General features: G+C 46.0%; 1 protein-coding gene across 1 annotated transcript in view; it reads left to right on the forward strand.

Annotated features, from left to right (window-relative positions):
- The window catches only part of ADAMTS3 (ADAM metallopeptidase with thrombospondin type 1 motif 3), a 135,430-nt gene that overhangs the window by 106,664 nt on the left and 12,400 nt on the right, over nt 1-16,366 (forward strand). The window contains exons 6-15 of the mRNA XM_075709383.1: nt 3,906-3,989; nt 5,430-5,586; nt 6,798-6,903; nt 7,841-7,984; nt 9,596-9,728; nt 10,222-10,335; nt 11,446-11,591; nt 12,153-12,328; nt 13,573-13,706; nt 14,255-14,378. Coding sequence (XP_075565498.1) covers nt 3,906-3,989; nt 5,430-5,586; nt 6,798-6,903; nt 7,841-7,984; nt 9,596-9,728; nt 10,222-10,335; nt 11,446-11,591; nt 12,153-12,328; nt 13,573-13,706; nt 14,255-14,378 — 1,318 coding nt within the window. The remainder of the gene's footprint in view (nt 1-3,905; nt 3,990-5,429; nt 5,587-6,797; nt 6,904-7,840; nt 7,985-9,595; nt 9,729-10,221; nt 10,336-11,445; nt 11,592-12,152; nt 12,329-13,572; nt 13,707-14,254; nt 14,379-16,366) is intronic.

The following is a 16,366-nucleotide window of genomic DNA, read 5'->3' on the forward strand; positions in this document are numbered from 1 at the left end:
CGGCGTCATGGGCAGTATGGAAACTGGGGGGGTTGGCCAGGGAGCAGCGATCGCTGCTGGGAACGGGCTGGGCATCGGTCGGCGGGTGGGGAGCAATTGCATTGGGCATCACTTGCTTTCGATATCATTATTATTATTATCATTATTATACTGTTACTATTATCATTACTCTTTTACTTTATTTCAATGATTAAACTGTTCTTATCTCAGCCCAGGAGTGTTTCTCACTCTCACTCCTCCGATTCTCTCCCCCATCCCACCAGGGCAGGGGCAGTGAGCGAGCGGCTGCGTGGTGCTGAGCTGCTGGCTGGGGCTAAACCACGACAAAGGGTTTTTACCCCCGGCCACGTCATCTGGGAGCTCAGCCCGTGGCCAGGCTGCGGATTGCCGGGGATTAGCCTGCAGCCCCTACCTGGGCACCACGGAGGCAGGGGCGGTGGGCGCTGGTGGGCAGCACTGACAGGGAATTGCGCGGTGCCTGCGCAAAACCAGCCGTGCGTCTGCAGCGTGCTGTCTGTCCTGAATGTGAAAGGCCAGCTACCGAGAGCTCCTGCTGCCCAGAGGTGCTCGGAGGAGCCATCCAACGTAACCTGGGGCTGTGGGTCAAGAGGCAGCGCTTTCTGTGACAGGTGAGAATCCAGCTTTTCCTTTAGGGAGGAGGTCTGGCTAGAGGGTGCCTTCGCTGTCGCCATCGTTGTCTTCCGAGTACGTCAGTGTGGGAAGGTGGGTTCACCCAGGACGTTCGTGCTGCCTAAACGCCGTGAGTTTCCACAGAAGCGCTGAAGTCCCTTGGTTAGCAGCTGTCTCCCCTTTCCAGTGCTCCTCGCTGCAGCCTTGCAGTTCATTTGCCAAGTGCATTTATTTTGTCTGTTCAAACAATTTTTTATCCGTTCAGTGGACAGCTGCTTCCCCGCTTTGCAGAGTCTCACGGTGGTCATCGCTGGCCCAGTGAGAGTCCTGATTGACTGCTTCTTGTGCATAGTGCTATTGAATTCAGTCTGGCCCCTTTTTTTTACTTTTAAATACTGCAACAGAGGCTATATGGCCAGTTGGCCACCTGTGATATGTTTCATAAGCTCAGATCAGACAAATCAAGCTTACTGGGGTGTGATTTATATACGCGTTTTGTACTGGTGTCTTGGGATGTCACTTCTTTTGCCGTTATATCCACAGCGTAGATGCAGTTACAGCACTCTGAAAATGCTGCAGCGTACACTGCCGTTTTCAGCACTTCTTTTAGATTGGCATCCTTCTGGCGTGGTTACAGGTTTGCAAAAATTCCCTACATTTCGGTCGCAAGAGTATATATGAACTTGCTCCTCATGAGAATCCTGTAGCGGAGCCCTCCAAAGCAGTCCAGAGAGAACTGGGTAAAAAATGGTGTTGCGGAGAAATCTTGAAGAAGACTTGAATCTTTAGGTCAGTTCCAGGATCCTTTTTGTCTCTAGGAAAATCACTCCTGGGAAGTTTGTTGTTTCTTGGCACAGGGGAAATGGTGAACATTTTTTCTGACACAAACCTTTGTGGGAGCAATGCTGTTGCATTAATGGGGAGAGAATGAGAGATGAAGAACTGAACTTTGGAATAATTGCTTCACAAGACGGGCAGTCTGAAGGATGTGCTCATTCCTTGTAAAACTGTCCTGCTGACAGTCTGTCTGTTCTCAGCTGGTCCTAAAAGGGATTGCATTTTTAAAAACCATGGGCTAAAATCATTGTGCCAGGTCCCGCAGTCTGGACAGCTCGGAATGACCTTTTCCCCTGAGGGGAAGGGGGAAGTTCTGTTTAGCCTGACTAAAAAAACCAACCCTCTAAATCCTGCTCAAATATACCAGCCTCTGAGCAGTGGTATTTATTTTTCACCAGTTACTCAGAATATAATATTTATTTTGTTTTGAGGGGGATGAGTAACTTCATTGATGATCTGCAGATGTGTTAGCCCCTTAATTTATACTCTGGTGGCAGGACATTTCTCACCTTCCCAGACACAAGGAAGGTCCTGAAGAAGAACAGTTTTTGACCCATCAGCATAATTCTGGTTTTTTAACTTCACTTCCACAAATACTCTTTTTAGTACAAAAGTGACCACGTAATTCTAATTTCTCTCTAAAAAAATCAGGCAGCAGTATTAGTTGCTTCTTAAAAAAAGATTTCTTCAAAACAAAGACCACCACGAAATATTTCAGTTGTTCAGTCAGCAGCGGAACTGCAGTGTTAGCTCGGGATTTCTGTCTTGTGGCTGGGCTCCCTCACGGGACAGAAGCTTTTCCTGTGCTGGGGAGCGTTCTCCACGCTCCTGGCTGCGTGTGGTAAAAGACGTGCAGTCTTTCCTTCCTTGTGAGCGGTAATGAGGCTGGTATTTTTAATCGTCTGCTTATTTGCACAGAATTTCTGGATGCTTCATTTCTTGGAGATCTTTGTTGTTTTGCAAGAGTTGCTGGAAAGTGGTAAACAGGGCCCAAATGCAGCGGGGCATTAGAGTGAAGAGAGGGAGTGACTATCTAATCTTTATTTCCTTTGGAAGTGGGGCTAAAAGCACTTGAAGCAAAATTCTGCCTTTAAATGATGTGTAGAGGTCTCATTGGAGACCTCTGCAGACGGAACTTGGTGCAAAGCCATGGGCTGTTTTACGAGGACTCTCTGTGGGCTTTGACGTTTGCTCTTTCCTGTGTGTTTTCTGCCGTCCTTGAGGACTAGAGTTCCGAGGTCTCATGAGGTTGTCGTACGGATGGGTGTTTTCTCAGGCCAGCAGTTTAATGTAGTAAGTCTTTCCAGATCGCGTAAACCTTACATGCTTTCATGCAGCGGGTGATTTCTTTTTTCTTTTTTTTTTTTTTTTTTTTAATGGAACGCGTTGGCTTGCAGAAATCAAGTATATTTGGAGATATCGTTACCCTGTAAGGTACACCGCAGCGTTTATGTGTCTGGCAAATGCTGTTGACTTGAAAACTTTCAGATGACAATTTCCAAAGCGTTGCTGGGATATGGGAACCCTTTGCCCATTAATTTTAAGATTGATTTAGAATCAAGAGCGCTACTCACATCTTTAAAGCTAAACGCGTGCATACGTGTGTGCAGAAACGGAGCCTCGTTGTTCGTGTCGTTGTCGAAATATTCTGCCTTCCCAGCCTAGAGCTTCAGAATGCAAAAATGGCTTTAAGTCAAATCCTCAAGTATTTTCCAAGGGCAAACCTATGCTGACGTTAACGGCACATTTCCTTGAGTGGGAGCTACTGGCAGCAGAATCTTCTACAAAATGAACAAAAATATGCTCGCTCGCTCTCCCCACTGAAATACTCATCCCATGTGTTTAAACTGATTGAAGTGAGACAAATGGTTGATGAAACAAATAGGAATAGAATCTGGAATTCATCCGCAGTTAGAGTGGCCAGATGGCATAGCAGAGGTGGCCACGTGGGATGGATGGTGATGGGTTTATCTGTTGTCAAAGCAAACTCTATCTGCTTTTAAATCCCTCGGCGAGCTTGAACGCACTGCTATAACCTCGCTTTCAGGAATAACCTCATTTCCCTCGTTAGTGTATCAAATGAGTGAAATTAAGCATTCAAATAAGTATTTGCAGGGTTTGAACTTGAAGTCTTTTTTTTTTTTTTTTTTTTCTTTCCCCCAGTCACCTTTTCTATTGGCCCTGATCCAAAGGCCGTTAAACTTGAGAGGAGTGTCTTGACATGTGCTTCAGAAAGTTCTGTGTGAGGGCGTATGTGACGACAGGAAGTGTAGTCTACATTTCTCACTGCATGGAAATGATTTGAGACTTGAATCCTCTTCTGAGAAGACTGTAGCAGTATAAGCACTTGAAATAACATATACGTGGCCTTGGAAGTTCCCTTGGTATCATCAGTGGTTTTTTTCTTTTTAATTTTTCCTTTTTTTTTTTTTCCTCAGGTGAATGAAATTTACCACGATGAATCCTTGGGTGTTCACATAAACGTTGTGCTGGTCCGAATGATCATGCTGGGCTATGCGAAGGTAAGCAAGCCTCTGAACCAGCTCTCCGTTTTCATCTTCTCTGTAATTGTAGTCCTTGTGAATCACGAAGGGCTGTGGAAACAGAAGTCTGCTGAACCAGTTGCAGAGAACTGCTGTCCCTGCTCGGCACGTGCTAAATGTGCTTGTGTCCTCGTTCCTGGGGCCGACCGTAGGTGTCCCTTTTGTGACACAGGTGCAGGACTGCCTCAGCCTTGGAGCCTGAATTCTTGCCCTTGTTGAGTCCTCAGGGAATTGCATCAGTTTAGCAGAAGCAATCGGCTTGGTTGACCAACACAGCTTGCTGGTGCCCCCTCCAAGCAGTCTGCTAGCGTAACTATCTCCTTTTCTCATTTTGTGTGTACCCCTTTTACTGGGGCACAGCACGCTCCTCCACTTTACCCTGGACGGTATTTGTAACAGTATGTTGTTTTTGCTGGCAAAACACACTCAGAGAGTTTTGAAACAAATGCGTGTTAAATCGTTCAGGATGAGAGGAAAGCACTAATACCATTCAGGGTTCAAAAGACGTGTAGACGTGGCACTTTGGGACATGGTTTAGTGGGCACGGTGGTGTTGCGTTGATGGTTGGACTGATGATCTTAGAGGGCCTTTCCAACCTGAATGATTCCTAGTTTTACTTTCATTAAAAATAATCCAGCCAGCAAGCCAGGAAACATGAAATTGCTACTCTACCCTTAATTGGTTTAGTGGTGGACTTGGTAGTGTAGGTTAATGGTTGGACTAGATGATCTTAAAGGGCTTTTCCAACCTAAATGATTCTATGATTCTATAAAGATTGTATCTGTTCCATTTAACTCTGAATTTGGGCAAGTCAAAAGACCAGCTTGATGTTTGTCTTGTAATTAAATTTATTGAGCTTGTAGGGACACGCTGTAGCAAAAGTCTCACAGAACCAGATGTTTAATCTGTGTTCGTCAGCACCCATTTACTGGCACTACAGTGTTTAGCAGCTGTTGCGGCATTGTCCTCTGTGTTTATATCATTCGCTTCCTCCACACAGGCTGTGTGTGTCACTACACGCTCATTCATCTCAACTGAGTCACGCTGTCGTCTGGCAGTCCAGAACGTAAGCAAGTTCCAACAAAAGAAATAAAAAAGTCCTTACTGAATCTTAACATCAAGTTGTGTGTTCCTCCTGCACATTACAGGCTACAGACAGAAAGGCAGTTATTTTCATAGATGATGTGAACACTCATTAAACTGTCTTCAGAAAAACCCTAAAGATATACTACTAGACACGCATGGTCACTGTTAACATACACGTTTTCTTTTCTCATAGGGAAGAAGGCTGTCATGACTTAGAGTGACAGGGTATTAGGAAGAGAGAAACGGGGACCTGGTTGGCGCTCTGAGAAAATCAAAGCTTGTCTGAATTTCCTACCTTTAGGAGCTCGTGGGTCTAATGTGTTGCTCTTTCAGTCCATTAGCTTGATCGAAAGGGGGAATCCCTCGAGAAGCTTGGAGAACGTTTGCCGCTGGGCGTATCAGCAGCAGAAGTCGGACCCCAGTCACTCTGAGCACCACGATCATGCCATCTTCTTAACCAGGCAAGATTTTGGGCCTGCTGGTATGCAAGGTAATGCAGCTGACCTGGAGCAAAACTAACTGGACTTGGTGTTTCTTGGCTAGCGTCTGCCAGAAAAGAGGAGAATTTGAAAATCGCGTTGTTATGCGATCCTGAGACAATAAGCAGCGTAGGTCTTTATTCAGCAAATACTTAAGGAAGCGTTCAATTTTAAAGATGTATTGAAACCTGGTCCTGTTGGGGAAAGCATGTACACTCATCCTAACTTTCAGTTCCCTAATCTAGCTTTAGAGAGGGCCCACGTGGACAGCCTCGAGCGTGTACTCATTACTCCGTTGTGGAGAGAAAGTAGTCCTCCCATTCATTTTATATACATTTAAAAAGCAAGCAGGCCTTGCCATGGTAGTCCTTGCCATTTCTGTGTAACTGAAGCAGATGAAGTTTCTCACTTGAGAGATGTAAGTAAATAGCTATTTACTTTCTTCTAATACCAGGTGTTCGTGTGTGTGTGCGCGCGCAGGGATCGCTAGGAACGCGCTTTGCGTTCAACTTCACTTTTATTGCATCGTTCACTGTAGATTTCTTTTTACAGATAGCGCACCAGCTATTTTGATACCTGTATTAATCTTTATGTCTCAAGGAACTAATGATAATGGGAAGTAAATTCACAATGTGTGATTTATGTCAGTGCAGATAAATGTGATTTATGCAGATAAAGAAGAGTCTTGAGCGAGACCATGATTTTGCTGTCTAGTTGGAAATGTCTTAGATACTTGTGTTCAGTACCTCCATGTTCCCTTCGCCTTTCAGGAGGAGATAAGGGTCCGAGTTCTCCTTCAGGTCTGGGATGGAGCGCCTGGAGTGAAACTGGTTAGGTTGAGATGGTTAGGCAGGCTTCCCTGTCTTCAGAAAGATTTTAGCTTTAACTGAGAAAAAGGCAGGCAATATGCACCAGGTAGATGAAGGTACTAATATGAACACATGCAAAAAATCCCAGCCTATAGCTCCACCCCTTAATTGAACAGGAATCTTGTGTGTGTTTGGTGATAGAAGTGCAAGTGCCTGAAGTAACACAGCTGTCTGTGGAATGAAAATCAGTATGTCAGAGCCATTTACTCTGTTTGACAGCAATTGCAAAGAGAAAAAAATGACAATCAAAAGAAAATAATCCTAGGTTCTTCTCAGGCGGTAGGTTTATTGGGGGGTCTCGTTTGAAATAAATGTGATGGGTAAAAGAATCAAGACGTGATTTCTCCCAACAGGATATGCTCCTGTTACTGGCATGTGTCACCCGGTCCGAAGCTGTACTCTCAACCATGAGGATGGGTTTTCATCAGCTTTTGTTGTTGCTCATGAAACTGGTCACGTGTGAGTCTAACTTTCACAATTCGATTGCCATCAAAATATGGTACTGCATCTCTTGCTTGCTTCAAGTGGTTTAATTTTAATGGCTATATTAAAGCTATCCTAATTTTATTTCTGTCCCCTTGGAATGCATCAGTGGTTTAAGCAATGAAGAGAGAAGTGGGGGAAGAAAGGAAGGGGAAGAGGGAAGGGGGAACTTGTTTTCTCTAGGGTGAGGAAGAGGTCAGTAGGAAACCTGGAAGGCCCAGGTGGTGGAGACAGTAGCTTGTCAAGCGTCCTTAACTTCTTTCTTCTTGACTGAAAGTGCTGATTTGTTAGATTTGGCACCTCTTCAAGAATGATAAAATGTTAAGTTGGCAGTAACTGATTAAGCAAAGATCTCTGCTAGCTGTCTGGATGAATTTATGTCAAGCACTGAGGATCTGATTTTTTTGTCTTCCTTAAGTAGTGCAGCCTGCTTGTTCAGCTCACTGGGAGGAGTTTAGCCCAACTGGGGATGACGAGGTCACTCGCATATCGAGCTGTACCAGGTGCACGCTTGGAGATGTGACGTGCCAACCACGTTAGCTCTTTGGAGATGCAACATGATAGCTATGTGTTTAAATAGGTGCATTTGATAAATGAGTATACAAACGTGAACAATTAAGTGCGTGAATGAACGGAATTGTTGTTTTCCTTTGTCCGAAGTGTAAGAAGTTGTCATCATCTAGTTAGTCTATTCCTGGTATTAAAACGAAATATAAATGAAAGAGTATTCAGAGAGTCCTTATGTTTCGGCATCAAAGATGATCAGTTTGAAATGCAGATTACACCTGCAGAATGCAAAGAACAATTTCATTTTGCATGGTTACATGTGCATGAGAAACTGTTTTCTTCCCAGTTGCTTTACCAGTTGAGGAGTGGAACCTGCCCAGGCTCTGATACCGACTCTTTGTTACAGGCTGGGAATGGAGCACGACGGGCAAGGGAACAGATGTGGGGACGAGACGGCGATGGGGAGCGTTATGGCCCCGCTGGTGCAGGCTGCCTTTCATCGTTACCACTGGTCCAGATGCAGCGGCCAAGAACTCAAGAGATACATACAGTAAGGGCCTGTCGGCACTCGGCAGTAGTTGTTTTACTAAAGGAAGCAGCTCGTGGAAGTAGCTCGTGGGACTTGGGGCAGGCGTTCCGCCCTCTGGAAGAGGAGAGGAGAGGCGATCCCAGCATGAAGGAGCGGGCACAAGTGTCATAAATGGGACCCTTGACTGCGGAAGCCCTTCTTACAAATGCAGCGGTACTGAGGCCTCAGGGGGACTGAGGAATGGGGATCCTCCGGGGTCTGCTCCCAAAGAGGCCTTCAGCCTCCAGAGGCATTCCGGTAGGCTGCTCTGGGCTTCAGTGCAACAGCAGCCGGGCATCTCCACGTCCGGCCTCCTCCGGTGGAGCCGTTTTCTGATCACCTTTTTTGCCACGCTCTTTTTTTCCCCCTTCAGCTCTATATTAGAAAAGCTATAAACGGGGAACGGCGCTCCCTCGCTTAGGGCTGCACTCACAGGCTGTTGCGTCCTCTGGGGATGCAGGTAGCTGGAGTCTCTCTGGAGGACTTTGCGTCAGGTAGCTGGTGTTGTCCCGAGGTTTTGGATTTCTCTAGGAGGTTATGCTGTGAAACTGGCAGGATGAAGGCCTAAACTCAGAAAAGGAACTAGCAAAAGTTGTGGAAGAGAGAAGGCGGCATGCGTGCGCGTGTCTGAATTAGGGAGAAAAGGAGAACAGATCTAGCTGGCGCTAGCCTCCCGCCATGTATGTACCTCTTGAGCCAGTTGGTACTCAGGCTTCCTTCTCCGTTGCAAATAGCTGGTTTTGCCAGTCAGAGCAGAGCGAAGACTTAATGAGTTGACCCACATCTCCTACAGACAAAGCCCTATTCGTAACACAAAGCATAAAATAGTGATTGATTGAGATCTTAGAGCTTACAAAGTGAAATATCCCAGTGCAGGAGGAGCAGCCCAGCAGTATCGCTATTTTAAGACACCAGAGTTAAATGGGAATGAGAAGAAAGCAAGCCTTATTCCTGCCCTTTGCATAGGCAGGGCTTCATTCCTGTGAATACGGTAGACGTCAGGTAAGAAGGCCTGTCGTCAGGCTACTGTCCTGTTTCAAAGCTCCGTAAAGTCAGTGGAAGGGCTCCCTCTGACTACAGCGGGCTTTGCGTTAGGCCTTACATTAGGAATGATGCTCCAGGTCAAAGCACGTTGAGATGTTGCCCTTCGGCACTGAGAGTGGAGGAGTGTTTGTTTTCTACCTCTGCTGACAGGAAAGTAAAGCGCAAATTTCACACGTGTCGCCAGGGCAGGGAAGGGCTGGAGGTGCCTCTCCACAGCCTCCAGCAAACGCAGGGATTTTGCTGTAGGATCTTCCCATCCAACGCTCCGTCAAGTTGCGCTAGGCAGCGTTCCAACAGAAGGGACTGTCCGTGCTTTGGGGAGCAATAACTATGTAAACGGACAGAAAACAAGTTGGAGAACAGGAATATTGGCTTACCAAGAGTACGTACTTTGGTCCTGCTGATCAGAAAATGGTTGGACTGGATGAAATGGTTGGACTGGATAATCTTAAAGGTCTTTTCCAACCTAAACGATTCTATGATCTATTAAAAAAAAAAAAAACCACTACATCTTCTCATGATTTTTTTTCCCTGTGTGTCTTTCCACAGCTCTTACGACTGTCTTCTTGACGACCCTTTCGAACATGATTGGCCCAAGCTTCCTGAACTGCCAGGCATCAATTATTCCATGGACGAACAGTGCCGCTTTGATTTTGGCGTTGGCTATAAAATGTGCACAGCGGTATGTCCAAGGCAGTCGTTGCAAAGACAGACGTTCATTCAGCAAGTTGGTGTCTGGCCTTATTAAAGACCCGCAATATATGCATTTTCTCATAATTGAAGAGGAGTTAAACAGATCTGTAAAGAGGGGAGAGAAATGGGTGAAAGCCAGTCATCTGGGTCGTTTGGTTTAATGGTCAAGTGGATGGTAGCACGGTCCACGTGACGCAGGCTTGTGTTAGCAGTCCCAAGGAAGAAGGGAAAAAACCCTCATCTTCCTCCCACTTCTGCGTGACTCCTCCTTTCCTCTTCTCACCAGCTCAGAACTAGGGAAGGCAGGGAGTAAGCACTGCCCTTTTCTTTCGGAAGATGCTTCTCCCCTTTTCTTTCTGAAGATATTGTACTTACTGGTAGCCGTGTGTGTGAGATGAATTGACTGGGTGGGTTGAATCCTTATCTGAAAAGTATTAACAATCTAACGTTGAGTTTCATCTCATAAATGTTCTGCGTTTCAGTTCCGAACCTTTGACCCGTGCAAGCAGCTGTGGTGCAGCCATCCAGATAACCCGTATTTCTGCAAGACGAAGAAAGGACCTCCACTTGATGGGACAGAATGTGCCCCGGGAAAAGTGAGCATTGTGGTTTTGCTGTGTTTGTATTGAAAAAAAAACCCAACAAAAAACCACCAACAGTTGCATTCGTTTGGGTTGAAGGGCACGGAGGAAAACAGGGAATTGCCTGGCATCCCCCGGGTGGAGCTGGGGGAAGGGAAAAGACGGAGCTGTGCTTTCCCGCTGTGATACTCTGTGAATTGTACAAGGTTTGCCATAGTACGAAGTAAATTTTGGACGTAGAAACCCCAGTTGAGGTGTAGCCCATTCTCAGCCTCTTCTGTGGCCTTTTTGTTACCTTTTTTTGGATTCTTGTCTCATCTGCGAAGTGCGCATAGAGCGCCTTTAGGAATCCACGGTAGCAGATAATGCCGTTACTGTAGGAGCGCTTCTTGGTGCTTGTGGTCCAGACATACTGTGGCTAAATGTTTGTGTGGGCTTAGGATTAGCTCGCTATTTTTCCCTTTTAATATCCCCATTAGTGGGTGCCCTGCTGCTAATTCATTTTTAATGATAAAATTATACTCAAATAAATGTTTGTTTAGCAAATTCCGTGTATTTTGAGATACAGGAGAGCCACTTATACCATCTGAGTATGCCCTAGCCAGCAGCAAAGCAACACCCTGCCCAGGGACTAGCCCTCTGTTCCAGCGTATTTGCATAATGGGATATTTGGCCAGTATGAGGGGAAAAAAAAAAGCAAAAAAAAAAAATCCAACTAATCCTCAGCAAAGACTTCATCCTGCCAATATTCAGAACACTACAATTCCTTCAGAAAGGTGGTAGCGACTAAGACTCAAATGAAACAAAGACTTAATTTAAGTGGAGGGTGGAACGCGTTGAGCTTCACTCGTCTGCCCATGGAAGGGCTCGGGCTGTGTTTCGGCAGTGCCGCCTGCGCCTTCGCGGAGCAGGCTGCCTTCGGGGAGGGGGATCGGGTACTCCTGGGCCCCGCGTCCGTAGACCCTCACCCCCTTTGTCCCCAGGAAGGTCTCTGCTTGTTCTCTGGGATGTCCCTTCTCAGCCCATGAGCTCACCTCTGCGTGCCTTCAATTGTACCACAACTATACATGCGGTTTGGTTTCTGTTTCTGTTCTCACCTGTTTTCCCTGCCCAATTTTCTCTCAGTGGTGCTACAAAGGTCACTGCATGTGGAAGAACGCTAACCAGCTGAAGCAGGATGGCAACTGGGGACCCTGGACAAAATTTGGCTCCTGCTCACGAACCTGTGGAACTGGAGTTCGCTTTCGAACACGCCAGTGCAACAATCCAATGTAGGTCTTTTGGCTAGGCGGCAGTTCCAGTCAGCTGGGAATCGTTACAGGTGTCACTTCAGATGGCATTTACGTTTTGGATGGAGCCTGCCAAAATTCACATTCTGTTCAAGCCCCTTGAAATACGGCTTTTTGCAGGGAGCCAGGATCATTTTTGGAGAATCCAAGAATTTCCCGAGGAGAGCCTGTGGAAAACCATCCCAAGGATTTAGCTGATGCGTGAGAGAGTGCAGAGTACATAGTGTGTGAGCTGAGGAAGCTGCAGGAGAAGCTTAGATAATCTCCAGGTGTAAATGGACTATTGGCAGCATGTATGTGCACATGTATTACTTGGGCATTTCAGTGTATGCCTGGGGGATGCACGGGCAGGCGCGGAGGTTTTACTGCAGGCATGTATCTGTGCAGCGTAACGGCTCTGTTTCCATTTCTGTCACTTCACGTCTCTTTTTTGCAAAATTGTCTCTTAAAATAGAGTGTGAAATTTCACCTCAGGCAGAAAAAAAATCCCCGGAGCTGATGTCCAGAGGGTTTTAGAATCTCTTGAATGTTTTCTCTTTACAGGCCCATTAATGGAGGTGAAGACTGTGCTGGTGTCAATTTTGAGTTTCAACTTTGCAATACAGAGGAGTGTCCGAAGCACTTTGAGGACTTCAGAGCGCAGCAATGTCAGCACCGCAATTCCCACTTCGAGTATCAGAACAGCAAGCACCACTGGCTGCCGTACGAACACCCCGACTGTAAGTTCTGTTCTTTACCTTTATTACAAGTCAATCCTGGAATCTCCCGGATTCCAATCCTGGAATCTCTTGTTCATCAGCCAGGCAGAGACCAGATGTAACTGGTGTGTGAGCGAGCGTAGGTGAGACAAAAAAGCAGGAAAAAAGGATGGCCCCAGAAGGAGAGAACAGGTACCATGCGAGACAGTTGTCGCTTCCCCTGCCTTTCGTCCTCCTCTTAGCGACAACATGATTTAGTCTGGTCTACCCTTGATTGGCTTAGAGTAGACTTGGTAGTGTAGGTTAACAGTTGGACTGGATGATCTTAAAGGTCTTTTCCAACCTAAACGATTCTATAATTCTATGATGTAGCAAGAGGCTTGAGGCTCTTGGCTCCTGCTGGCATAGCTAGTGGGTGCTCGTAGCATTTAACGCACTGCGCTGTCAAGCCCTGGCTCTCTACTGTTGGGGCAAAGTGTGGAAAGCTGCTGGTTGGGTCATGAAAAGCTCTGCCGTAGAGCCGTTCGTCTACCAGAGTGCCAAGGGTCAACGCTTGATCACGGCTGCTGAACGTGTTGACAGCGTTTTTCTAATGGCACTCCTTGAGAAGTCCGTCAGAGTATTTTCCCACTCTTTTATAGATTGCCCCGATTCTGTCAGTCTTCGCTACTAACTTTAATCTAACCCAGCAATTACCTTGAGTGACAAGGACAGCGTAAAGCACAAAGACAGATTCCTAGTTCACTGGAAGGCGTTGCGGAGTTGCTGGCATTTCTTCCGCGGGTATCTCCTGAGGTGCTCGTTACACGGATGGCTAAGGAGCTAGATTCTGATGTTAACCGGGAAATACGTTGTTCAGCGGGTGTTTTCAGAAAAGGATGAAAAGGATGAAAAGCTTTTCAGCTGGCTTTAGCACCACCTTCTCACAGACTCACTCTTCTGCTGTCATTTGTCTGCGTGGCTGTGATTTTGTCAACTCAGCCCTGTTCGCAACAGGGTCGGAGTGAAAGCTGCTTTCAGAATAGTCGAGAGCCCAGTCCCAGGAGCCTCTTTAGAAGGGAACTGATTTCTGTGAGAATATCTCCAAGTGATAGGCCCGTAATTCACAGAAAAGCAAATTAATTGCTTTTTTTCCCCACAGCTGTCTGTTAAAGGTCCTTTCTATCTCTGTCGTATCCTCTTCACTCCTTTAGTGGGATATTTTTCTGAAGCACATCTGGATTGCTGTTAATTTAAGCCGTTTCCTCTCTTCCCTTGCTACACAGCTAATAAGAGATGTCACCTGTACTGCCAATCCAAAGAAACCGGCGATGTCGCGTACATGAAGCAGCTGGCGCACGACGGGACTCGCTGTTCCTATAAGGATCCCTACAGCATTTGTGTTCGTGGAGAATGCGTGGTGAGTGACGGCCGCCCAGGGCCATCGCTGAGCGTGAGCTGTGCTGTGTTACAGAACCGCTCCGGTTAGAATCCGTCGGAACAATTCAGGCGGCAGCGCAGAGACAGGCTTTGCGGATGTTTCGAAATTCAGTATTTGCGGCATCATATTCCTCATAGTTCCTCAAGGTTTAAATTGAATTAGAGCAATGGCGCAGACCTGTTCCATGGAAATACTCCTCTTGGACCGATCGTTTCATTTGCCTTTTTTGCACTTAGTTTCATGTCTGAAGAGCGTTGTGTCTGTTTTTCTGCCTTTCCCATCTTTCTTAGTCTTGAAGCACAGTGAATATAAAGCAAGAACCGCTTCCTATTTTTCACATGAAAACCATTATCCAGCACCAGATTTGCAAGTAATTTGTGTTTAAATAAAACAGATCAGCATCGGGTGGTGGTTTCCTCTATGTGTTAATTTTGCGATGGCTTCCCACCGTAACTAAAACTGGCAACCAATGACAAAGCTTTCTCTTTTTTTTTTTTTTTTTTTTTTTTATTTTGGCTCTTCTGCAGAAAGTGGGTTGTGACAAGGAAATTGGCTCCAATAAGGTCGAAGATAAGTGTGGCGTCTGTGGCGGGGATAACTCTCATTGCCGAACTGTGAAGGGAACCTTTACCCGCACTCCCAAAAAGCTTGGTAGGAATAGCATTGTCATGCATCTGCATATAGCTTCTGTTTTCTCTGGTGTTTCTGTCATACTTACTGCTTTTGCAGAGCGGTCAGACACGCGACCTGCTTTAAGGTAGCAGAATACAAGTTGTAAGCTGATGTGCAAAAATAGCTTAGTCCCTGATAAAGAAATGACATCTTTAAAACCGTGCGCTGTTTCTGTCCTTTGAAGGACCCGTTAGAAGAAAGCTTGTTCGGTCGCATGTACGGGGAAATCCTCGATATGCAGAGCATGGTTCCGTTCTTCTTTGTAAATGTTGAAGCCTGGCCAGGCATCGTTTGTGATAAGTGGGGATACGCTGAGTTTTGCTAAACAAAACCCAACCATTCTTCTCACGGTGAAATGCAGGAGAAACTGAGATACTTTGCCTGACGCCGAGTGCAGCATGCCTCTGTCTGTAGGAGGACTCAAGGAAATGTTTTTTTTCTCCCGTCAAAGGTTAAGCTTTTCGCAAGTGTTTCCTCTCAAACCTAAACTCGGGAGTTTTAAATGCAAGTCTGAATTTCTGTGCCTATGAAATGAGCGTACGGATCCTCATGTCAAGTTGGGTTTTCACGATGCTTTCTCACAAATTACAGCCCTTTAGTCAACTAAACAAATTAAAAATAAATTTGGCGGAATTCTGAACCAAACATAAAAATACTTTGGCAGAAATCCTCATTTCTCATATCCTTTAAGTTGTGTGACTGGGATCCAGCGGCACACACGACAGCGTTCTGCTCGCTCAGAACTAAGAATGACCTGGGTAAAATTTTCAGGCGGCGCTCTGGGGTATTTTGCAACACATTTCATATCAGTAAGAATTCAAGATCTCCTTGGACTTCAGAAATTTCTATTTTGTCAGTTATTTGTTAAGCCAGGGCTGTATTATCTTGTACGTTTGCTGTGACCGTTTTGTATTTTAATTAAGGCTTTCCTGTATTGCTTTTTTTTCTTTTTTTCCTCCAATCTGGGGAAGCCGCTCAGGGACGTGTATCTCCTGTAGGACTGGGAGCAGTTCCTTCAGGAATATCTGCCTGATAGAACTACGTGTTTTGATACAGAGCGGAGAAAGGCTAAGGGACGGATAGTGCGAATACCTGCATTAACAGTTTAGAGGCTGGTCATTGCTGCCCTGAAGCAGTGTTAATAATTAAATTTGGACAGCAAGCAGCCAAACTACACTTGGACAAAGATAAGTTAGTGTGCGACTGGAAATAAAATACATAAGATATTCTGCTGAAAATATTTATTACAAACCAATTGGAAAAGTTTACTGATTGTAATTATCAAATTACAGTAGAGAGCCTTTCTGGAGGGGATGGTTCCCTGGAGGCTGATGGATTGGACACGGAGTAGTGCAAGAATCATTCAAACTTTGGGAGTAATGGACTTAAGACTATAACTTGAGCCTCAGATATAAGCCTGTGTATTTCTGGAGCTGGCAGCTACTGCACTTTTCTTAAAAAAAAACAAAAAACAAAAAAAAAAAACCAAACAAAAAAAAACCCCAGTAATCAGCAGAAATAACTGCTTGGCCTTGTAAGAGCATTTCTGACTTTTTTCACTAGGAAAATGATTGGAATTTTGGGGGCAGAGAGGATATTCGTGTCAAAACTTTTGGATCCAGTCCACTAAGAGCTTTTTCTAATGAGTCTGGTTTCTGTTGTCCGTACCAAAGGTTTGCAGCTCCCCGAGCTCGCAGTCCGTGCGCTGCCTAAGCCCGCGGCTTGGCTTGCTCCCTGGGAGATGAACAGGGCAAAGGAGAGGCCAGCAGAGGCCAAAATACGCTACTGACCCCCGCACGTCCTGGCTCAGCATTTCTGCCCGAGGGCCGCTGGGAACGGCTGCGCTGTCGGCCGGGGTGCCGGCGTGCCGGCGGACGTTCGCGCGGTGTTTCCAGTGCCTGGAAAGCATGGCAATGCAAAGCGGCAGATGGCACTAGGGGATAGTTCAGGGAAGACTGCTCTTGATC

Source organism: Pelecanus crispus, chromosome 4, assembly GCF_030463565.1.
Source record: "Pelecanus crispus isolate bPelCri1 chromosome 4, bPelCri1.pri, whole genome shotgun sequence".
Lineage (NCBI taxonomy): Eukaryota > Metazoa > Chordata > Aves > Pelecaniformes > Pelecanidae > Pelecanus > Pelecanus crispus.